This window comes from Zeugodacus cucurbitae, chromosome 2 (assembly GCF_028554725.1).
Source record: "Zeugodacus cucurbitae isolate PBARC_wt_2022May chromosome 2, idZeuCucr1.2, whole genome shotgun sequence".
In the NCBI taxonomy this organism is placed as follows: Eukaryota; Metazoa; Arthropoda; class Insecta; order Diptera; family Tephritidae; genus Zeugodacus; species Zeugodacus cucurbitae.
Genome location: NC_071667.1, coordinates 905,263 through 926,429, shown reverse-complemented (window position 1 = coordinate 926,429; position 21,167 = coordinate 905,263). Strand labels below are relative to the sequence as shown.

Sequence of the window (21,167 nt, the reverse complement as noted above, 5' to 3'; positions counted from 1 at the left end):
AATACAAAAGACAAGTCGCCAAAATACAAATTAGATAACAGAAAATATTTCGACAAAATCTACGAATGTTTCAATAATTTTAAGTTCAAAATTCAAAAAAAGTCCTATATTCAGTGTCAAAGAAAAACGCAACAAATATAGGGTAGTTGTGATAAACGAAAATTGTACAGAGGTGTGAAAATAATTTCGATTGCGCATCTCCATAAATTCTAACTTCAATAACTCTCCAATGCAAAGCGTCTATCGAGATTTGGGGTTAAACCCACCTCTGCATTTGAAGCCTGTTACATAAACTTATTATATTAATATTAAAGTCTCCTTCCAATTTAAAGATCCAAAACGTATCAATTTATTTGATATTGTCTTTACAACGCATTGATTATGATTCAAATTCATTTAGTTACATATTTATGAGTAAATATTTGTATTATTATTATTTTAGTGTAGATTTGAATGTGCCTAAGGAAACTCCTGAGAGAACATAAAACTATGGTGCACTCGGGCGTTTATATTCTACAACATCCTCCAAATTGACGGGATCACCGCGGACTCGTTCCTTTAATTTGTCATCGGGACTCCACATCTCTTCACCGGTCATTTCCAAATACTTAGCCTCTGCTCTTTCGCGGCATGGGCAACAATCAAAGTACGATGTGTTGCTACATTTAGCACGTGATGTGTAATCGGCAAATATTGATCCCTTCATACGACACTTACAAACTTTGATTTTTTCATGTTTTATTTGATCAATTTGGCTGTCTGTGGCACGTTTTCGCCAAGGGCATAAGCAGCAACCACAATTTTGTGGACAAAATACATTACCCTCTTCGTCAATTAATGGACTCGGATCGTAACGACACGGCGAACAAATATGAATATCTTTGTGTTGCGGTAATGCCTTGTATAACCGATGTTCCGGCTCTGCTTTTATTGGTGATATTAATTCCGTGCTAATCTCCAGTGCAGGCTTAAGCAACATACATGTACCGCAAGTTCGGTCTCCCATTACTGGAGGGGTAAACAAACATGTACCGCACGATCGAATGCTCGAGGGTTTTGACGGTGCTACTAAGCAAGATCCACATGTTTTATTTCTATTTGAAGGTGAAGAAGGTGGAAATTTACACGCTCCATAAGATCCTCCAGCTGAACTTGTTGTTGGTGCTTGAGCACATATTTTACACGGAGCTCCGACTAAAGTGCACTTTCCACAAGGAACTATGTCCGATGGTATTCCTTGGTTCTCGGGAGCCCGTACCTTTTTACAAATTCCGCAAATATCTCGGGAATCGGGTGATTTCGGTAGTCCCTTTTTACAAATATTGCAGGGACCTCCAATTTCTTCTGTTTCCACCTTAAAGGTGCCGCTTTGCACTATCGAACATACTCCGCATGGTCCTTTTATTTCATACATTTCATCTGTGGACGCTGCCTCGATTCCCCTTGAACAAACTCCACAAGGACCTTTTTCTGCAGTCACAAATGGAGTACCTCCACGAGAACATTTTCCACATGGTCCTGTTTCAACCTCCAACTGGGTAGTTATACCCTTTGAACAAATACCACAAGGTTTTACAGGTTCTTCTACAGATTTTGAACAAATCCCACAAGGCCCTTTTGTAAGGCCCATTGGTCCCGCTGATCTTTTAGAACAAATACCACAAGGAGCTTTCTGTGATGTCAAGGGTTGCTCTACTGATTTTGAACAAACTCCGCAAGGCCCTTTCACAATCTCCATTGTAGCTGCTGATTTTTTTGAGCAAATACCACAAGGAGCTTTTGAAATTTTCACCGGTCCATCCACTGATTTTGAACAAATCCCACAAGACGGTTTCACAATCTCCATTATAGCCTCTGACCTATTCGCGCAAATTCCACAAGGTGCCTTATCTCTTTTAACGGGCTCATGCTCCATATCCATTTGAACCTCTGACTTTTTCGAGCAAATCCCACATGGAATTTTTTCCATTTTCAACGGTTCGTCTACTGATTTTGAACAAATTCCACTCGGCACATCCACAGCCTCCATTGGAGCTACTGGCATCTTCGAACAAATTGTACATATAGATTTTTCCATTTTTACTGGCTCGTCTACTGATTTTGAACAAATTCCACTTGGCACATTCACAGCCTCCATTGGAGCTGCTGGCTTCTTCGAACAAATTCCGCATGGAGGTTTTTCCATTTTGATGGGCTCAATTGCTGTTTTAGAACTTATCCCACAAGGTGCTTTCTCAAAACCCATTTGAGCTGTAGACTTTATCGAGCAAATCCCACAAGGGGCCTTTTCCGCTTTCTCAATAACTGGTTCACGATTGGAAGAAACCCCAACTTTTTCTGTTTGTGGCATTTGTGTTGGTGCCTTTGGCTTTGAACACACTCCACAGGGTCCTTTTGTTTTCTGCAAGGGCTCTTCAAATGGTGGTGGTGCGGGAACCGCCGTCGAACACATTCCACATGGTCCTTTTAAAGTATGTTTCACCTCATATTGTTGTTTGTCAACATCTATTTGATCATCTTTGTGCTGAGGTGTCTGAATCGATGGTCCTATTGGGCCCGCAGCACCGTATGAACGCTGTGCTTCCATTTGTTTTTGAAGACCACCAAAAGGACATGTAGCACCGGTAACAGCTGCGGATTTTGGGATAGCTGGAGGAACTAGTACTACCAACGATTCCGCGGTTTTATCACTTCGAGAATATTCACCATATGTATCCGTTTTCTGCATAGGAGTGGGAAACTCACGCGGCTGCGGCAGGACAAAATTTCTTATCGAGCACATTCCACATGGAGCTCTTTTAGATGATTCCATTTGTTTATCTAACTGCTCACCTCCGCGTCCACACATTACACATACGCCTTGACTTCGTGCTTCCGATACTTGAGGTGATTTACCTGCTCCTACAGATGGAATCGACGACGTTGTTATTGTAGCCAAAAATGGCCCTTTAGTAACAGGTGCTAAAGACGGCGATAAAAAGGCTTCAGTCGAAGGAACTTGCTGACGTCTCACTGAGCAAGTTCCTCCACAAGATCCTTTCGCTTTCACCGCCGCTCTTTCATCTGGCCTGCCTAATGTCATTAGTGGTGGTGGCGGAGGAACTTGGATTTGTACTCTCGACGAGACTCCTTTGGGCGGAGGGGGCGCTGAAAAGCCTTCAGCACCAGATAGAGGTAACTGCAAAAAACCCGGTGGTATAGCAACCATTTGTTGTAATAAAGCCGATTGAAAATCAAAAGCTTGTCCAGTTCCTTCCATAGGCATACCTAACAGAGAACGATAATTATTTAAAGCTTGAACTTGTTTATTCCGTCTTACAGCTCATGTCCTGTCGTGGGGCTGTAATTATTGCCGTGCGTATTGGTTCCATCGAGGAAAACATATTCTGTATTGGATCTCGGTCTAACATAGCTGGCGGCTTCCTCAATTCGTTTGATTGCTGTGACACCGAGTATGGTATGTTGTGTTGGTGTTGTCCCTGTACGTGTAGTTTCAGTGGTATTGTAAATGTAATTGGATCGATGCGAATATTTTGCGGTGTGGTTGATTTATTTGAAGCTACTTTGGCCGTTACCTCCAATTGTACTGTCTGTGTTTGAGGTTTAATATTGCGCACATCACATCGACAACGCGAACCACACCTCCTACGCTCCTTGCGACTACCACTGTCGAATTCGACTAAGAGCGTCTGAGCAGTAAGAATAACTTGTTTGAGTGCATCGCGAAACATTCTAGAATCTTTTACAGGAGGCGGTGGAACACTTAGACCACACATTGAAGACACCACAGCATTTGGCTGACTTATTTCAACATCGCTATAGCAATCATAGAAGATGTCATACTCACTAGGAGTTTCCGTGAAGTTCGAATCAACAAATAATATCTGCGTAGAATTTCCAACGTTTGGCGAAGTAGCTTTAGCCGATTCAGCTCCTGGTCTACATAAAGCTACGGCAGATCGCTTAGCATCTTTGTTCATTTGGGCACATTTCGTCCGATTGACGCACGTTGGCCGATTACAAGGCTTTCTATCTGTATCCATTATGCAAAGAATTCCCAAATATTTTTAAATTTTTTGCGAGTTTTTCTTTCTTGTTACAGCAAATTTTGACGAATAAAAGAAATTCGTTTAACATTTCACGAAACTTAAAAATAAATTCATTTCAATTTGTTTCTTTTTTGAAAGTTGTTCTCGTATGAGTTTGAAACTCAAATAACTCAAACGTCAGTTATGTGAAACTATTGGACTGACGTCAAACACCATAACCCGTTTGAGACAATGGAATATTATGGACACAGTTAAAATAAGTTCGATTTTATCTGCGAACCAGAAGTGAGCCACATCCATATAATGAAAGAAAAGAAGATGCAGTAGTTCCATATTTCCACCATTTAAGACATTCATTTATTACTGATTTTCACCACAACTTACTATTTTTCGTATTATTTCGTTGTAATCAAATTTGTAGACAGATCTCTATCTCTATTAGGTACATACTCGTCTTACACACACAAACATACTTCCAAATACATTTGATATTAACAGATTTTAATTTTTCAGAAATTGGTTCGATTAGTAAAGAATCCGCGATCAAATCCACGGTATCGACAATGATCGTTAGCATTCACATTGGATTTGTCAGAAGAGTTCATAATCATTAGTAGATTCCGAGTTAATTTCTCTTTTTACCGGATAGTAAACGGTGCAATAGAATTCCGACTCCATGCGTTTGGTATGGAAGTTCATAAGTTGTTCATTAATTTGATCTTCGATTTGTTGCATGATCTAAGAAATCGCAAATAATCGATCATTAATATGTACATATGTATATAGTAAGTATTTATACGAGATGTATGGTATATAGTACGCAGTGATAATACGCACCGGCACCTTAGTCGGCTTGAAGAGTTCCTCAAGGACATGCAAGCACGACATTGCGTTTACAAAGTGCTCATAGTTCTCGGCAGATACTTGTTCGTTGCTGTTGCTATCGAAAACTGAATATGTTTGCAATATTTCCAGTCCGTCGCGAAACTCTTTATCTGCTTCCCAACGCTTTATTAGGTTCTTATTGAACTCGGAAACCTCCACAGCATCGTGTATGACTGAAGACTTCAGCAGATTGATGAACATACGAGCCTGCGAAGGCACGCAATCGAGCATTCTCTCGGGATTCATGTCGTCATTCACCTGCACACTGCTCTCTTTACTCTCGATATAGATACCTTCAGTTTCCGTTTCTTTATCGAACTTGTCGAAATTTGTTTCTGTAAAGGCGTCTATTTTGTGATGCGATTCCGCGGCATCTTCGCGAAGGGAATGGAAGCTATCGAAACGTTGAAGTACCTCCGATTGGCTGATGTCAATATCAATTACATCGTGGAATCTTGTGGGACGACGAGAATTGAAACATGATACAATACGACGAACTCGGGTTTGAAGAACGCGGCGCTTAATACGCCTCTTTCGATTTCTTTGCGATGTCACTAATGAAAGTCGCTTAAAGGTTTCGGAAACTTTAGCGGTCTGACGACCACCATCTGAAAGCATACGCAACTCGGAAGGCACCTCGCTAATTTGCTTAGCACAAATTTGTTTTTCTTTGGGGGTCATGAAAATGGGCATAAGACATTCGTCAATAACGAATTGTGGCATGAGAGCCATTGCAATCGTCAAATCTTGCCCATGTGAAGGCTCTTTACTATTTTCATCTGCTTCTGGCTCAATATTTATTTCGGGAATTTCAAGATTTTCCTCAGCGATTACATCGTCCGCTGATAGCTGAATCTTAGTGCTTTCGGACTCTTGGGGTTTCTCTTTAATATTTTCTATTGTAATGCTTACCTCATCGTCGGGCGAATCGCCATGCAGAAGACTATCTGCCAAACGTTTTACATCTCGTGCCACACTCGAGAATTGTTGGTGTGAGGGTAGACTTGTTTCACATTCCTACATACGAAAATGCGTACAATTAAGTAATATAACTAAATGTATATATATTGAGTGAAAAGAAAAATACCTTGAAATTACGCAATGCATTCCCTAAGCCCGTGCTAGCAGTTTTCAAATCCTTAACGTCTTCACGTTTGAAGCGCTTTGAAGGGCTGCCGCTGAGCTCTTGTGCCAAACTATACCCTTCTGAACGTTCCAGTCGTTTTTCTAACTTCTGCACCATCTCCTCCTTGCTCTTGACTTCATCTTGGAGAACTCGCGTTTTGTCTTCTAAATCTTTCTCGCTATGTTGCAATTTTATAACTTGCTGTTCCAAAGTTGCCACTTCCTCTTTCAGCTCACTGTTCGTCACTTCAATGTGTAGGAATTCCTTTTTTAATTCAAACAGTTGTCCTTGTAGAGATTCCATTTCGGCTAAGTTCCTACACTCGGTTTCTGCCTGCAATTTTCGCATGAAGTTCACCTCATCATTCAGAGTCTTATTGCGCTTCTTCTCTTGCTCGAGTTGATCAAGAGTTGGTTTTTGTTGAGCCTTCAACGCGTCCAACTGTTCTTTCAGGCGTTCGTATTCGCAACGCATGAATTCGTTATCATCTAGCAAATCGCGATGCTCTTTTGAGACGCGTACAAGACAGTTCTTCAGATCGCTCTCAGCCTCTTCCAACTGACAAATCTTTTCATTAGCCGCTCGTGCGTCATCGCGCAGACAGTCCTGAAGTTTTTGAATTTTCGCCTTAAGGCAGCACTCCTTGGCACGGTACGCTTCTTCACGATCCTTGTACTGGCGCTCCAGCTCCACCCAGTGAGTATCAGCCGATTCCATGGCTTCGTAGTGGCGAGAATTTAAATCCTTAATCTGATTCCGCAAACACTTTACTTCCTCTTTCAGGTACTGGCACACACAGTTAGGCACTTCGGGGGTTTCATTTCTATAGAATTGATTTTCGCAGTTGAAATTTGCTATTGGAGATGCGCGATCAAAGTGATTTCCCGAAAAAGCCGGGAGCACATCATTCACGCGATCGGTGACCATTGGCATCACATTACCCATTTTATTTTCAAGGGTCTCACAAAATTCTATTGAGTATGTTTTATTCGATGTATCCGTTGGATAAGGATTTTCGTTGGTGCTATTGTTTGTCCAATGCGAGTACGCCACGGTGGTGTAATAGGCCACAATTAAGGGTAACAAATTGTGTAGTATTTCAAGATTTTCTTTGGCTTTCTGTTTATCTTCTTCAATATGACGAATCTGCGTCTCACTAACGCCTAAATCTTCGCGTAGAATCAAACACTCAGAGCGGCAGTCTTTATACTTGGCACTTAGTGCCTCTCTGGACATTTCAAGCTCAACGTTCCGTTGACTGAGTATTTCCAGCTCCACCTCCAGCCGTTGAAGACGTAAACGGGTGTCGTTTTCAGCCTCTTCGAATTCGCACTTTTCTTCCTCGAGTGTTAGATTCTCACTTTCTAAAAATTCGACGCGGTCTCTAAGCTCTTTCAATTCCTTCTCTAATAAAATCTCTCGTTGCAGCCGATCAGCTAACCGTTTGTTCTGTAAATCGCCAGAACTCTCATATATGAGTACTTTGCTTTCCAGAAGCGCCAAGCGTTCCTTGTAATACTGCAATTGCTTTTGCTCGCTTAAATTGGGGGAGTACTGAGAGGTGTTCGGTGAACGGGCAGGTAAATTGGCGACCCCGCTTTTGCGTGTCGAATCAGTACACTGGAGTTTTTGTAGTTCGTTGCAGAGATCCCGTGCAGCGTGGGTGACAGCACTCTCGTCCTCGAAGTCGGTCTGAGTACAAACGTTATTCTCACTTACGTCGCTCAAGAAATCAGACTCAACAAATACCCCACTCTCACTAAGGCTGTTACTCTGCCAGGCTTGGCGAGATTTCCGTGGTGAATCTGTTGGTGTATTGGTGGGCACCAGTTGATTGCAACTACTATTGTTATTGTTGTATGCTATCTGATGCTGGGGTGAACTGTTGTAGGGCGAAACTGTGGCAACTATGCGAGCTGCGTTGGAAGGCGATGTGGCAGGTACAGCAGGTTTTGTGGCCGATTTTGTAATTGAATTGCTACTGCTGCTGCAGCTGACTTCATGCGTGGATCGAGCACTTGACGCCGATGATGCTGAGCTGTAATCCGATATACGCGATTTTACCTTTAATTTGCGGATGTTTGTTAGGGGAAAATGAAGCAATAAAACTCGGTTTATTTATGATATAATTACACGTAATTTAAATGTTAGAAAAATGTATTTTTATTTTATTTTACTAAATAAAGAATGATTGAAATATATTTATGTGCAATGACTATTGATAAAATTTTCAAATGCCGTTCGTACAATTAAACAATAATAAATATACACACACTGTACAGACACCACATTCTACAACAACTGAGTAGTCGCCCAATCGAATACTCGCATAGAGATGCTTACCAATTCCAAACTGCTGGTTTCGTCGCTGGAGCACGATGCCGTATTCAAGGAGTTTGGTTCGCTACGCTGCGCCATCAAATCCAAATGTTGCACCAATTGAATCAGCTGTTGCAGGCAGTGTTTGTCGTCGCTATCCAGCGAATACTTCCTTAGCATTTGTGTGATTCGATGGCGGAATTCTTCATTGGCGGGATCCGTTAACTGAAATATACAAGGAGAGGAGTTGAAATCCTATTTTGGAATATACTACTCGTATTTAAGCAATTACATTAGCTTCATCTTCGTTAAGCTGCTGACTATGTGACGACGCAAAGCCAGAGGTCTTGTTTGCGCCTCCATCGCCACATTTCCCGAAGATCATCTGCATGGGATCTTCCCCACTTGTCCAAATATTCGTTGCTGTGGGAGCTGTGACTGTTTGTGACTTGTCTGTAGTTGTGGGACTGGTGGCATGGCTCTGCAGTGACCACTAAAAAGTAATGAATACCCATATATTTTTCAATTAAATCATCCTAGTTAACTAATACTAAAAACTAATCGAATAATTGATATAACAATCTTATTCAAAACTTGAAGAAATTGACAAACGACATGGACACCACATGACAAGATGACATTTAAAACCACAAGGAGCGCTTGGACTAAACTGTCGGGTCCAACAATGGACCCAGAATCTATCCCTGTTAGAAGAGACGAAAATTCGGAGATCACATCAAGGCATAATTTTAAGGGATTATGGTAAGCAAAAGTGAAGATTTTTAATTAAAAATCAAACGATGATAAGACGAAACCAGTTTTCACATCAATACGAGGAGATGATAATAATTTAGGAGAAACACGTATATATTTAGTACAAATCACAAAAACAAAAAACAAAAAAACGGTGACGAAAAATTAGTAAATGAGCATTAAATGTGCTCTAAAGCGAATGTCGAATGAGCACCTGAGTACTTCAAGTATCTGTGTGAGTGCGCTTGGGCGCTTTTGACTACAGATAATTGCAAGCTGCAGTAGCAGTAGCAACCAGTTATAGCTTCGCTATTATTATTTTATTTGGCAATAAAACAATCGTTGCATTACTAAGCGCCGTGATTTCTTTGCACCGCTTGCGTGTCCCCCAACACCGCCAACAAGCTACCGCACGAGGCCTGCTGCGTGTCTACGCTTCACCATTCGCTGATCACTCTTCACCGTTTCACTGATTTTGCTGTAGATTTGCACAATTAAAACGCGCTCAGGTGCATCTATTGTATCTGTTGTACAACAACCACACGCTCATTTGTCGGTGTTTTAATTTTGCCTAGTCCCATTTTGTTTATCCACAAATATTGCATTCGATTGAACTTCTGCTAATTCGCATGCTTGGCAAGGTTGGTCGGTCGGTGGGTAGTTTAATTGATTTTCAACTCGAATGGTTTTTAAGGTTTGCAAATGTAATCGCTTACGGTATGTTTCATCGTTGTTTTTCTCTGTGTGTAAACGCTGAAAATTGCGGTTAATAGTTGCAGCGAAAGGCGCAGAGTACAGACTAGACGAAAATAGGGGCAGCGCGCCTCATGGAAATTTCGCAATATTTGCAGCTTAAATGGATTTCGAGATTACTAGCAATAGTCATGTGAGCCGTAGAAAGTTTATAAATAAATTTTCTACAGGGAACAATGATTTCATATCGCTATTAGATATAGTCAGTATTTACTCGGCAATAAAACAAAGTTAAAAATTAAATTAATATTTGCTATAGGATTAATTGATCCGCTGTGTTATTCTGAAATTCATCTAAATATATATATTCGTTTAGGTAAGTATATGGTTCGAAGCATAACAAAACCGATATCTCAATAGCTTCGCCATAACTGTTACTAGCATTAAGCAAATTGTCGCTAGCTCACGTGCTGGGAATGATGACTAATGGCAATTGCCATAAAACTTTTAAATAAGTTTTCGATTCACATCTTTTAGTCATATGTAAATCAGTTCAACTAATAGCCAACGTTCTCGGTATGCTCACAAACAAGCGTCCATTCTAACCATCTACAATACTCTTTTAGACTGCGTGGTATGTACGAGTATAATCTCACACACCAATTTAAGTATTTTCAAGCTGGAAGATGTGCGGTTGAATGTCTGTTTGCATAATTAATGAGACAGCGTAACCCATAAGGGCTTACTACTTAACACTTCATTAATTTGAAAATGAAAAAAGTAGATTTATAATTTCGACGATCTTCGCCGCATTGGGCTCTTCATTCAGAAGTCACTATGTTGAATGGACTAAATAAATGGATGGAAGAAAGGACAGTACAAATTAGTTGAGAAATACATTATATTTATGTTTTTTCAGGTAATTCAAAATTCGCTCTGGTTTCGTATAGTCTACTAGGCAAATGGTAAAACCAAAGCTATTGCAACAAATTAAAGGGCTTACCAATTACTCGTAAAAAGGTAAACAGCCTCTCAAATGAGGCAATTAAAATTTTCCTTAGAAATACATAGATGACAAAAAAAAAATAGTTAGCATATAAACATTAGCAAAGCAAGTCTTTCGCCAAGCAATTAATAATTTACCGGATACTTAGTAAATAACTCGTTCATCACACCACTAAAAGAAAAAAATTTATATCTGAAAGTGTTTCACTTGCAAATTACTACAATTAATCCGGTATCAAAATTACAAATGATGGGCAGGTATTAAAATAGAAACTAAACCAGTTCCCATAATTACTCTGCGAATCAAGTGAGGTTGAATTTCTAATACAATAAAAGAAATCGTAAGTACATTCGGAAAACCCTTTTCAAAAATATGGAGATTCATTGTAGTTTAATAAAAAAAAGATATGAATTTGCATATACACACCGATCGTAGTTGCTGTTGTTTAACTTTATGTATGCAATACAGGCTTAATAACTGTAATGATTTCAAATTTCAGAACAAAAATTACTAATGCAACCTGCGATACACCGCCCAAACTTGCTGACATTTAAACAAAAACTTTATAAATGATCGGTTATTTAATTCAATTATACTCTAATGCGATAGATAAAACACAAAGGAAAAGAAATACTTATCTGAATAAATTTTAAATACCGTAAATATTCATAATTACTAGTCAAATTAGCAAAATAATGATAAAGATATGGCGAAAAGTTCTTGAGATGGAGACAAGTGAAAATCTTTTTATTAATGAATGAGGGCTCTCACTACCCTTAGGAATATTTTAAATAAAATTTTAATTTTTAACCAACCTTTAATCATGGGAACAATAACAGAAAACACGCGAAGGCTACATTGTGCCCATACATTATTTCTGATGTTAAACTTAACGCACTTTCATATCTAAGCCTTTGAAACTTTTAAAACAAATTTGAAGAGCCACTACTTTGGGAATAAAAGTAGTAAAATTGTAAACAGACACAAGAAATGTCACTAAAGATATGTATAAGTACATACGATACGCACGATGTGCGATCAATTACGGTGATTATTTGTCCGAAGAATTTCTATTTGTGTGCTATTTATTTGTATCATTCGTGCGAAAGTTTGTGTAGGTGTGCTTCCGTGAAATGGCTTATTGGCACCGTAGTCAAGTGAGTCTTGTCCACATATCAGCGTTATGGTCACAATCGTTCGGCGCCACACAAACACGCCCACACGCCTTCGCACACAACACACAAAACTACGTTCAGATTAACTTTATGACACCTGACAGCGCTAAAGCTGACCAAAAATGACTTGTTAATTGGAGGCCATGTCAAATGCCAAATGGCAGTAAGTGTAGAGCTTAGACTTATTAGAAAGCACTGCTTTTGTAATGGGTTTTCCAAAGAATAGAAATTCGGCCGGCCTCTATTACCATTTTATTGCATTTGGTGAAGCGAACTGTTATCATAAATACACCCTAAAATGATAACCTTTACTCAGAGGACCTGACTATGTCAGAAGGATTTATCCATGGAAGGAACTAAATTGGAGAATCCGCGCAAAATACTCAATATTACACATACGAGTATGTATGTTTGTATTACATCTGAGAAAGAAGTGTCGACTTACTAAGCAAATAAAATCATCGTCACAAAGCATCGCAATTTGTTTATGTGCACGTCTTCAATTATCGAGTATATTCCAATGCGGTGTTGTTGCTGTTTATACATACATATATGGGTATAGCGTTGGTGGTTGTACTTTGTTAATATATGTATATTTAGATTTTTTATAATTTCAGTATGAATATTAATACTTTTCGGTTTGAGTTGAATTTAAGTTGCTACTACACACTTCAAGTGAAGCAAATCAAACGATTTTGTTGTTTTACCACTTATGGATGGATATCGATCATCTCGTTGAATTGAGTATTTTGTGTGTGTGTGTGTGTGCTTTAAGAAGATATTTGTTTTTGAAAACTTCGAAGTTAATAAATTGCGATTTGTCCGCGGTATGCTGCGATTATTATGATGTAGTCGCGGATGAGACTGTTCTTAACCGAATATTAATTGCTGTCTGGTCGAACAAATTTATTATTGGATTTTTGCACTGTTGCTAGTTTGTAATTTCAGCGAAGTACTGAAACACATTTAGCTGACGTAATGCGCAGACGGAGCTGGTTGTTCTAGACGCTGGCCTTTCCTTTCAATACAATTTTTAACAAAACAAATTGCTTGAAGGATTATAAACACACTGAGCACACTGAGCACCTAATTGAGCTTTTATTTTTACTTTTGACTCTATTGTTTGCATTAATATATTTATTATGTGTACATACGAAGTATGTCAATGCGTTCGCGAAATACTTTTTTCCACTCTTAAGAATTTAATTTGTTTATCTCCACTTAAGTTTTTGGCTCATCTTTTTCTCGTTGGCGGCAGGCGAGCGTGAACAGCCGCTCCTCTATGACTTAGTGACTTACTGCCACAAAATTAGCTTGTTTGACTGCTTATTGAGAATACACTTGAGAGTATCTGCACGCCTTTGTATAGATTCCCGAATGCTTCGGGCTCACTTCACTCGCAATGGATCAGTTCACTTTTCTATTAAGTCTCCGTCAACTCAAATATTTTTAACCATTTATTTACTTAATAAGTCTTTTACAGTAGAGCTAACACTTGCAAATTGTGTAAGAAGAACGCTTTGCTTCCGTTTCTTTTCTTTCGTCTCTTTTTGGGCGCACGAAAAGCGTTAATGGCGCCATGGACGCTATGCGCCTATACATATATATGTATGCCGCCAAAGCGTTGAACATAGCCGCGAAAGTGACGCTGAATTGAAGCTTATACGCGAAACTTGTAAGCATGCGCAGTTCCACGCGTCCGACGGTGAACTAAAGCAACTCCACATGAGAATTTGCCAATGAGATGCTTACCGCAGTGGAGCGCCTACAAGCCAGCGAGTTGAGCACACGCTTTTCCAGTTGTTGTCACTCAAACTAGGTGCGGACGTTATCACAAGCGTTTATAGTCCACTCCCGCAAAACTAGAGACCTTTGAGTGGGTTTGCGTTTGTTTTGAGTGTTTTCGCTGAGCGCGTCGACTGGCGCACGTTTTTCGCTACAGCAAATGCAATAAACGCCAGGTAACTGGTTTAAGCGCGCTCCGCCACCGCGCTTCGTCTTACGCTTGCAGTCAGATTTGGCGCGCTTACCTTGTTTACTTGGCCGCTTTTGGTGTTTTTCTTATCTCTTTCTGCTTGAACAGCGTCAAAATTCGAGACCAGCGACAACAATCCAAAGCATTGTGCGCCACTTGAGAAGCAAACAATATAGTCTTGCGCTCCCCGCCGCCCTTTGAGCTCTTTTTAGTGCTGTTCGGCCGACAACCCATTCATTTGCCTGGGTTTGGTTGAAATTCTTCGGTGTATTGCCAATTTAGGCGCATGAACGCTACACACAAATATGCACCACAGCGCTATGGTTCTAACCGCATCTATTCCCTCATTCCCTTGCGCGGCAACAGTCGCTGCCTGGTCATTGCGCCCCAACACACTCCTAACACAGTTTTCGAAAGACGTACTTTTATGGTGCCGCGCACACGTTCTCTTAGTTGTATTGTCATTCTTATTTGTGTCATACACAAACATCCAAACGTTTGTTGCATTGTCGGTGTCGTTAAACTGAAGTCATAAATATTTTGCAATGACAGATATGTAATGCTCAATAGACCCAAACTCATATTCAACCATAATAGTAGGTATACACATGTGGATGGGAGGTAAAAATTAAACGAAAGCAGGGCTAATGCGACATTTTTCAGCGTATTTTTCGGCCATCAACCAGCGAAGGTTATTGTTGTTTAAATAAATATAAGTGGGAAGTTGATAATGAAAGCTCAGACAATGAATTAGAACAATGAGAAAGAATTAAACTTAATTAGACAAGCTTTTCATAATCAACCGATATAACATATGTATACATATTTGTTTTTTTTTTTTTCTAAATTATATTTTTTATAAAATTTTTGCTTTGGGTCAATTCTTACTGGAAGAAAATGTAATTGGTCAAACAAAGCAGTTCTCCAGAAGTTTTGGTAAGAATCGCGTCTATCATTCCTATTCGAAGGAAATTGACAGCTCATCATGGCTGGATCGTGTTTGCATTGTATATTATAGCACATAAAGGGCAGTTAGAATTTGAAAATCGCGGAATATGTAAGACACCACTCAAATGACTCACAAGCGGCATTTATTGTAATGTTCGACAAGAAATGGTTCAATGTTGCGATCAGCGACAAACCGCTTTGGATCTACATATATTTTTATATACTCATATGCTGGATGCTATGTTTTACAATATTCTCAGTCTCAGCCTTCGGGCTGCTTGTGGGAGCAACGTGAGATTGCGTCTATTTATAAGTATTATGCCACTTGAGACGTGAAATATTTTGCTTCATTTACGATTTATTGTGACATGCCATTGTTTAGACAGACGCTTATGTCGCTCCGTAAGTAACGCGGAATCACTACGAGTATTTGCGCATGCGCGCATTTCGCTTAAGTGCGCCCATTTAAAGCGCATCAATAAATCACTCAAGTGGCAAGAGTGTGTGGGCTTGCCGCTGACTTAACGCACTCAAGCCGCCTGCGAGTCTGTAAATGTTAGCCAAAACGAGTGTGTCATCAAGACACGCTCACAAGTGCCTCATCCGAACTCAGAAAATTCGGTATTTTTAGACAGAACTTGTCTTGTGCTTGTGGGATTGTGAGTATCTAAAATTGGCAAATCTTTCAGATGTTTGTAATTTTTTGTAAATGTTTGCTGTGACTTCCAGAATTCACATGTTATGGAGTAAGTTTCCGCTGTTTACAAGTTTGCCTCTTAACTCTTTCAGTTTTTCGGTTAATAGAAGAGCACTTTCATAAGCGAAACTATGTGTAGGTGTCTATTGTAAAACAAAGTTTTCCCAATGGTAAGGAAGTTTCTCTACCCGTTTTGCTTATTATATTTTTCTTGTGAAGTAAAGAGGCACCTTCAGTGAATTTGATTAGAAACACAGTACTGTTGAGCTTCCAGTGGACCCTCTTTTGCGTATTTGCCAAACCAGTCACGTTTTATCGAGACAGCCAAGTTTTCATTGCTCAGGAGTGCCAAGATGATACTTTGCCAATAACATATACATTTAATATGTGCAAAGTGCAATAGCCACCGGTTTCTTTCGACTTATTATGGTAAAAAGAAATCAATTTCAGAATGCAATTGTATTTTATAAGACGCTCAAACAAATATTTAACTACTTTGTTTAGGTAGTGTTCATAATGTTTGTGGTGTTCAAAATGCAATGAAGCAAACCACTCGACCACATAAGAAAAGAGGGTGTGTCGCGCCATGTGACAGGCATCTGTCGCGAATTGAAAGCAACAAAAGCGAACAACATTTCTCGGAACATGCAAAGCATTTGGCGCCTGAATTAATAACTGACAAGGCATGAGCGTACTTGTGAATAGTTGTGTGATTCATCATATGGTGGCAGCAACACCCGCAACACCAATACAACGAGCGGGCCAATGTGGTAGGCAATCAGTCAATCAAGTGGTAAACACACGTAAATTTCAAATCGATTTGGCACTTGTTAATTAATTCAGCACGCATTGACTCTTGCGCGGAGGCAAAGGAGAAATCATACATTTTCACTGCTGTTTGATGTCATAGACAAATTGTCCGCTGCCAATAGACATGTGGAGCAGCTGTGCACTGAATGACTCAATTCGCCATCGCCCTGCCCGCACACTCGTCACCAAGTTCATTCATCGCAAATCCGCCGACACCGCACCCCTCTTTGGCTACACGGAGCGACTGTCTTTGCCTGTCTCGTGCGCTGAAAGCGCACAAACTTTGCTGTCAATTCGGTGGTGAACCAAAAACAAAGCCAACAACGTGCAACAAGCTCCTTCGCTCGACATTCTGCCACGAGCAAGCTCAATGGACCAATTGTCTGTACAATTTCAAAGAAAGAACTATTACATAAATACCGGGCCGCAGAACAGAAACAATATGCAGAATACCAAATGTTTACTAGTAATTATACTCTCGCAACCTGTTGCATAGAGTATCATAGTTTTGTTCACATAACGGTTGTTTGTGTCACCAAGAAATATAAGAGTTAGATATGGGGTTATTTATACATAAATGATCAGGATGACGAGTAGATTTGAAATCCGGATGTCTGTCTGTCCGTCTGTCCGTCTGTCCGTGCAAGCGATAACTTGAGTAAAAATTAAGATATCTTAATGAAACTTGGAACACATGTTCCTTGGCACCCTGAGGAGGTTGCTTTCGAAAATCGGTCCACTGCCACGCCCACAAAATGGAGGAAACCGAAAACCTATACAGTGTCATAACTAAGCCATAAATAAAGTTATGAAAATGAAATTTGGAACATAGGATCCCATTAGGGAGGGGCACATTTGGATGTAATTTTTTTGGAAAAGTGGGCGTGACCCCGCCCCCAAATAGGTTTTTTGTATATAACTCGCAAACCAATAAAGCTATATAAGCCAACCTTTCTGCAGTCGTTTCTTTTAGCCATTTCCTTATACAGTCCAAAAATGAAAGAAATCGGATAATAACCACGCCCACCTCCCATACAAAGGTTAGGTTGAAAATTACTAAAAGTGGGTTAACTCCCTAACGAAAAACGTCAGAAACACCAAATTTTACATAAGAAAAGGCAGAAGAAAGCTGCACTGAGATTTTTTTACAAAATGGAAAATGGGCGTGGCGTCGCCCACTTATGGGTCAAAAACCATATCTCAAGAACTATTCGACCGATTTCAATGAAATTCGGTACATAAGATTTTCTTGACACCCTGATGACACGGGTGGAATATGGGCGTAATCGGTTCACAACTACGTCTACTTCCCATATAACCCAATTTTGAATTCCATCTGATTCGTTCACTTTATAATGTATTCATAAGGAACCAATGAAGCTAGCGGAATAAAACTTTACACAAATACTGTATTTGAGCTGTGACATCACTTGTGAAAAAATTGTCAAAATCGAACCATGACTTTTCAAGGCCCCTGATATCAAACATGAAGAACTCAGTGCCTAAGGTTAATTTTTCACCGAAAATATAGGTAAATATTTTAATGTAATTCATTCCCTCTGAATTTTTTTCTTATAACAGTTTCTCTCTGTACCTGAAATGGTAAAAATTGGGTCATAACTTCCCCCAGATCCCATATACCTAATTATAAGTAATATTAAATTAAGTGAGCGTATAGTCTTCGATACGTTGTATCTTGGTAGTGAAAACGAGTGAAATCGGTTTAGGAATTACCTCAGTCCCCATATACTATTTATGATGATTTTCGTTATTCTATTGAACTTTATGCCGAATATATGGGTCGAATTGTGTTGTCTTTATAAAATTACATCAATAAATTGCGAGAGTATAAAATGTTCGGTTACACCCGAACTTAGCCCTTCCGTACTTGTTTAAGCTTAAGCTCAAAATACTCAAATAATGTACAAATAATATGCTGTGATAAGTGAATTGACTTTTCCCAGAGAATGTTAAAATATCAAGAGTTAACATTTCGCTGTTAAAAATTTTTATATAGGGGCAAGTGTCGTAGCCTACAGCAAGGCATTCGTTTTCGCTCAAAATCACATCCGATGTGTTAAGTGTAGTATACTTTTAGGCTGTACTCACCTTGTCGTTAGTCTCCTCCAGCTCGACTATACGGAATTCGAGCAGCTCATTCTGCTCCCGCAACTCGTCCGCCTCCGTGCTCAGCTGATGCTCTTGCTCCTCCAGTTGCTTGATACGCGCCATAAGTTGTTGTAATGCCGCATTATTATTCATCTGCAATGAGGTAGAGCACAAGCGTTTTATGCAAAATTTACACAAAAACCGATTGCATAACTTACCTCCAAGCTGGACTTTTCCGCATCGAGAATATGCTCCTTTGCCAAATTCAATTCCGCATGCAAGTGCTCATTTTCCTTCTGCAGTATTTCATTGTCCTTCTGCAGCTTCTGCAAGTCGGTGCTGTAGGTGCGGATCTGCAAATGTGTGGAATACGTTCCATGTAAGTAAAGCGGCTAAAGCATAAATCGACATTTCAGAAAGTTCAAGTACAGCCAAATAGGCGTAGATTCTTGAGTGCAGCGCTCCAAATGGACTATTATTGAGTACATAGCGTTCTCCAAACATATGCATGGTTCAGTTCACATTGAAGCCCTCAGCAGCGTCGCAGGTTCATTAACGCGCAACCATAAAAATCGCCATTAACATGGTCAGGCCAGTCGCTCGTTAGCCCAATGGGCTGCAGTCGCCTGGAACACCGTTGTTGGGCTCATTGCAAGACTGTGCATTAGTCTGCAACGAACACATTTCGCGACGTCGGCCACCAGTCAAACTCCTCATCCTCAATGCAACGCATGCGCAATCACAAAGCTGCATTTCAATGCCTACAAGCAACAAGCTGGATAATAAAACTTCCAGCGCTCATGTCTAATGTGTGGAGATATAAAATCCTGAATTATTGCCACACTGGTTTTGCGAATACTGAAGACGGCCGTAAAAGTCTTAAAAGGATCTCTTCTTTGTTGTAGTTTTAGTACAATGATAACTGAGTGCAATCATGTTGTTGGTGTAATAAATAGCATTGATATAGGTAAAGGCATTCTCATTAGGAGCCACTTCATTCAAAACCAAAATAAGAATCATGTAAAACAAAAGGTTAAAATGTCATTCTTAGCATTTAATGTCCTATAAATCCACGTCCATCAGCTAAAGATCAAAGCGAAAGAGAGGACTCGATGTTTTTCTTTTTTAATAATTTTTTAAGGCATTAATGAAATGTGAATTTCTGTTGCTTTTTGTTACTGGATTGCCAAAGGGAGCTGTATAAAATTCCCTGAAAGAGTCTAAAGATTGAGGGCTCAAAGCTATTATAAAAACTACAAACAGTCTGACTAAACGGAACTGCATAAGTAGTTAAGTGTGTCATTGCATCGCAGCTGATGTGCACTGTCATTGGGCAAATTGAGCGCAGCGGCAGCCACACAGAAGACACTCGTAGCGAAAATCTATTTGAATTGTTAAAGCGAAATTACAAACAACAAACATGCACTTTTTTGTTTTTGTTTCTCTGTTATAAGCATCGCTAATCATATGCATACCTACACCTCAAATATGTATGTTTATTTGTAAGTCTGTGTTCATAAATAAAATGAAACAATTGACTCAAAGGCCAAACTTGTTTGCGAAACGAAACAGAAATACACGTTTTCCAATGGTATTTACATTTGCTTTCTTGTTTTTGTTTTGTTTCAGCAACTTAGCACTAAGCTGCAGTAGAACACACTGACTTTGTCAGATACTCACCATTTGCCAGATATCGGCAGTGTCCAGCCCCGCTGGTGGCGGCTGTGGGCTTATCGATGGCGGGGCGGAAGATAATGCTGAGTCCGAATCGGAATTATTATCCTGCAAGTAAAGCATGCACACATTGAGATAAATAATTCTAAAGTATCTACACAGAGGTTGCGGTTGTTGGTTTTGTAATTTACCTTCATTCTGTCGTCGTGCATTCTGTCGTTGTGGCGTCGCTCATCTGCGTTCGCTGTTTGTGTTGTTGTTGAAGTGACTGTTGTTGTTGTACACATATTGTCTATAGTTGCCGAATTTGTTGTATTTGCTTCTATTTGCCGAATATGGTCCTCTTCGGTCGCCGCTGATTCAAGCGACTGCAACGCTGCGAATGGTGTGCATATTGCTGTTGCTAACGCTGTTGTTGTTGTTGTTGTTTTTAGTAAGTCATTACAATTATCATTATGCGTGGTTGTTGTGGTTGGTGAGTTAATGGATGGCGTTGAGTTAATGTTGTTGTGAATTTGTTCCTCGTCGACATTTACATTTAAATTAAAACTAACATTTCGCAATGATTGCGATTTGAGATTGCTCTGCGAATGAGTGAGTATTCTGTTAGCATTTGCCGCTTCTGAGTTATCTCCTGTTACGTCCGTAGTCGGCGTCGTCGAGTTAATATTATTTTGTATAAAAATGTTTGAATTGTTGATCAGCTCAATGTCCTTGAGATTCTTCACCTGTAATTGCATTGTTAAGGAAAAATTGTTAGAAATAGTTTAATTCTATAATTAGTTGCATACACATTTAAACTATAAATTTGGCATATTCAAAAACTATATGGTTTCGTTGAATAAAGACTCAGGTAATATATGGTATATAAATAGGCATAATCAGTCATTGAAGCTTATAATCATAGCCAAGCTCAAGCTGAAAGTCCTGTTGAGTCATTTGAAATTT

At 39.6% G+C, this 21,167-nt stretch overlaps 2 protein-coding genes across 7 annotated transcripts in view; both read right to left on the bottom strand.

Moving 5' to 3' along the window:
* Window positions 1-21,167, bottom strand: part of LOC105208363 (putative leucine-rich repeat-containing protein DDB_G0290503) — a 78,369-nt gene that overhangs the window by 215 nt on the left and 56,987 nt on the right. For 4 of the 6 annotated variants that reach the window (XM_011178127.3, XM_011178126.3, XM_029037700.2 and 1 more), the window contains 9 exons: window positions 20,411-20,947; window positions 20,226-20,327; window positions 18,764-18,898; window positions 18,546-18,698; window positions 8,672-8,872; window positions 8,404-8,604; window positions 6,022-8,124; window positions 4,887-5,951; window positions 4,377-4,787 (listed from right to left, as the gene is read on the bottom strand). In XM_011178127.3, the coding sequence (XP_011176429.2) occupies window positions 4,641-4,787; window positions 4,887-5,951; window positions 6,022-8,124; window positions 8,404-8,604; window positions 8,672-8,872; window positions 18,546-18,698; window positions 18,764-18,898; window positions 20,226-20,327; window positions 20,411-20,947 (4,644 nt within the window). In that variant the 3' untranslated portion in view covers window positions 4,377-4,640. Of the gene's footprint in view, window positions 1-4,376; window positions 4,788-4,886; window positions 5,952-6,021; window positions 8,125-8,403; window positions 8,605-8,671; window positions 8,873-18,545; window positions 18,699-18,763; window positions 18,899-20,225; window positions 20,328-20,410; window positions 20,948-21,167 lie in introns of those variants that run through there. The other 2 variants (XM_054225449.1, XM_054225448.1) reach the window with 2 other exon arrangements.
* Window positions 320-4,182, bottom strand: LOC105208365 (uncharacterized). The gene is made up of 2 exons (XM_011178130.3): window positions 3,320-4,182; window positions 320-3,267 (listed from the first exon to the last, which is right to left on the bottom strand). Exons 1-2 carry the CDS (start codon window positions 4,041-4,043, stop codon window positions 488-490), a joined length of 3,504 nt encoding a protein of 1,167 aa, XP_011176432.2. The 5' UTR covers window positions 4,044-4,182; the 3' UTR covers window positions 320-487.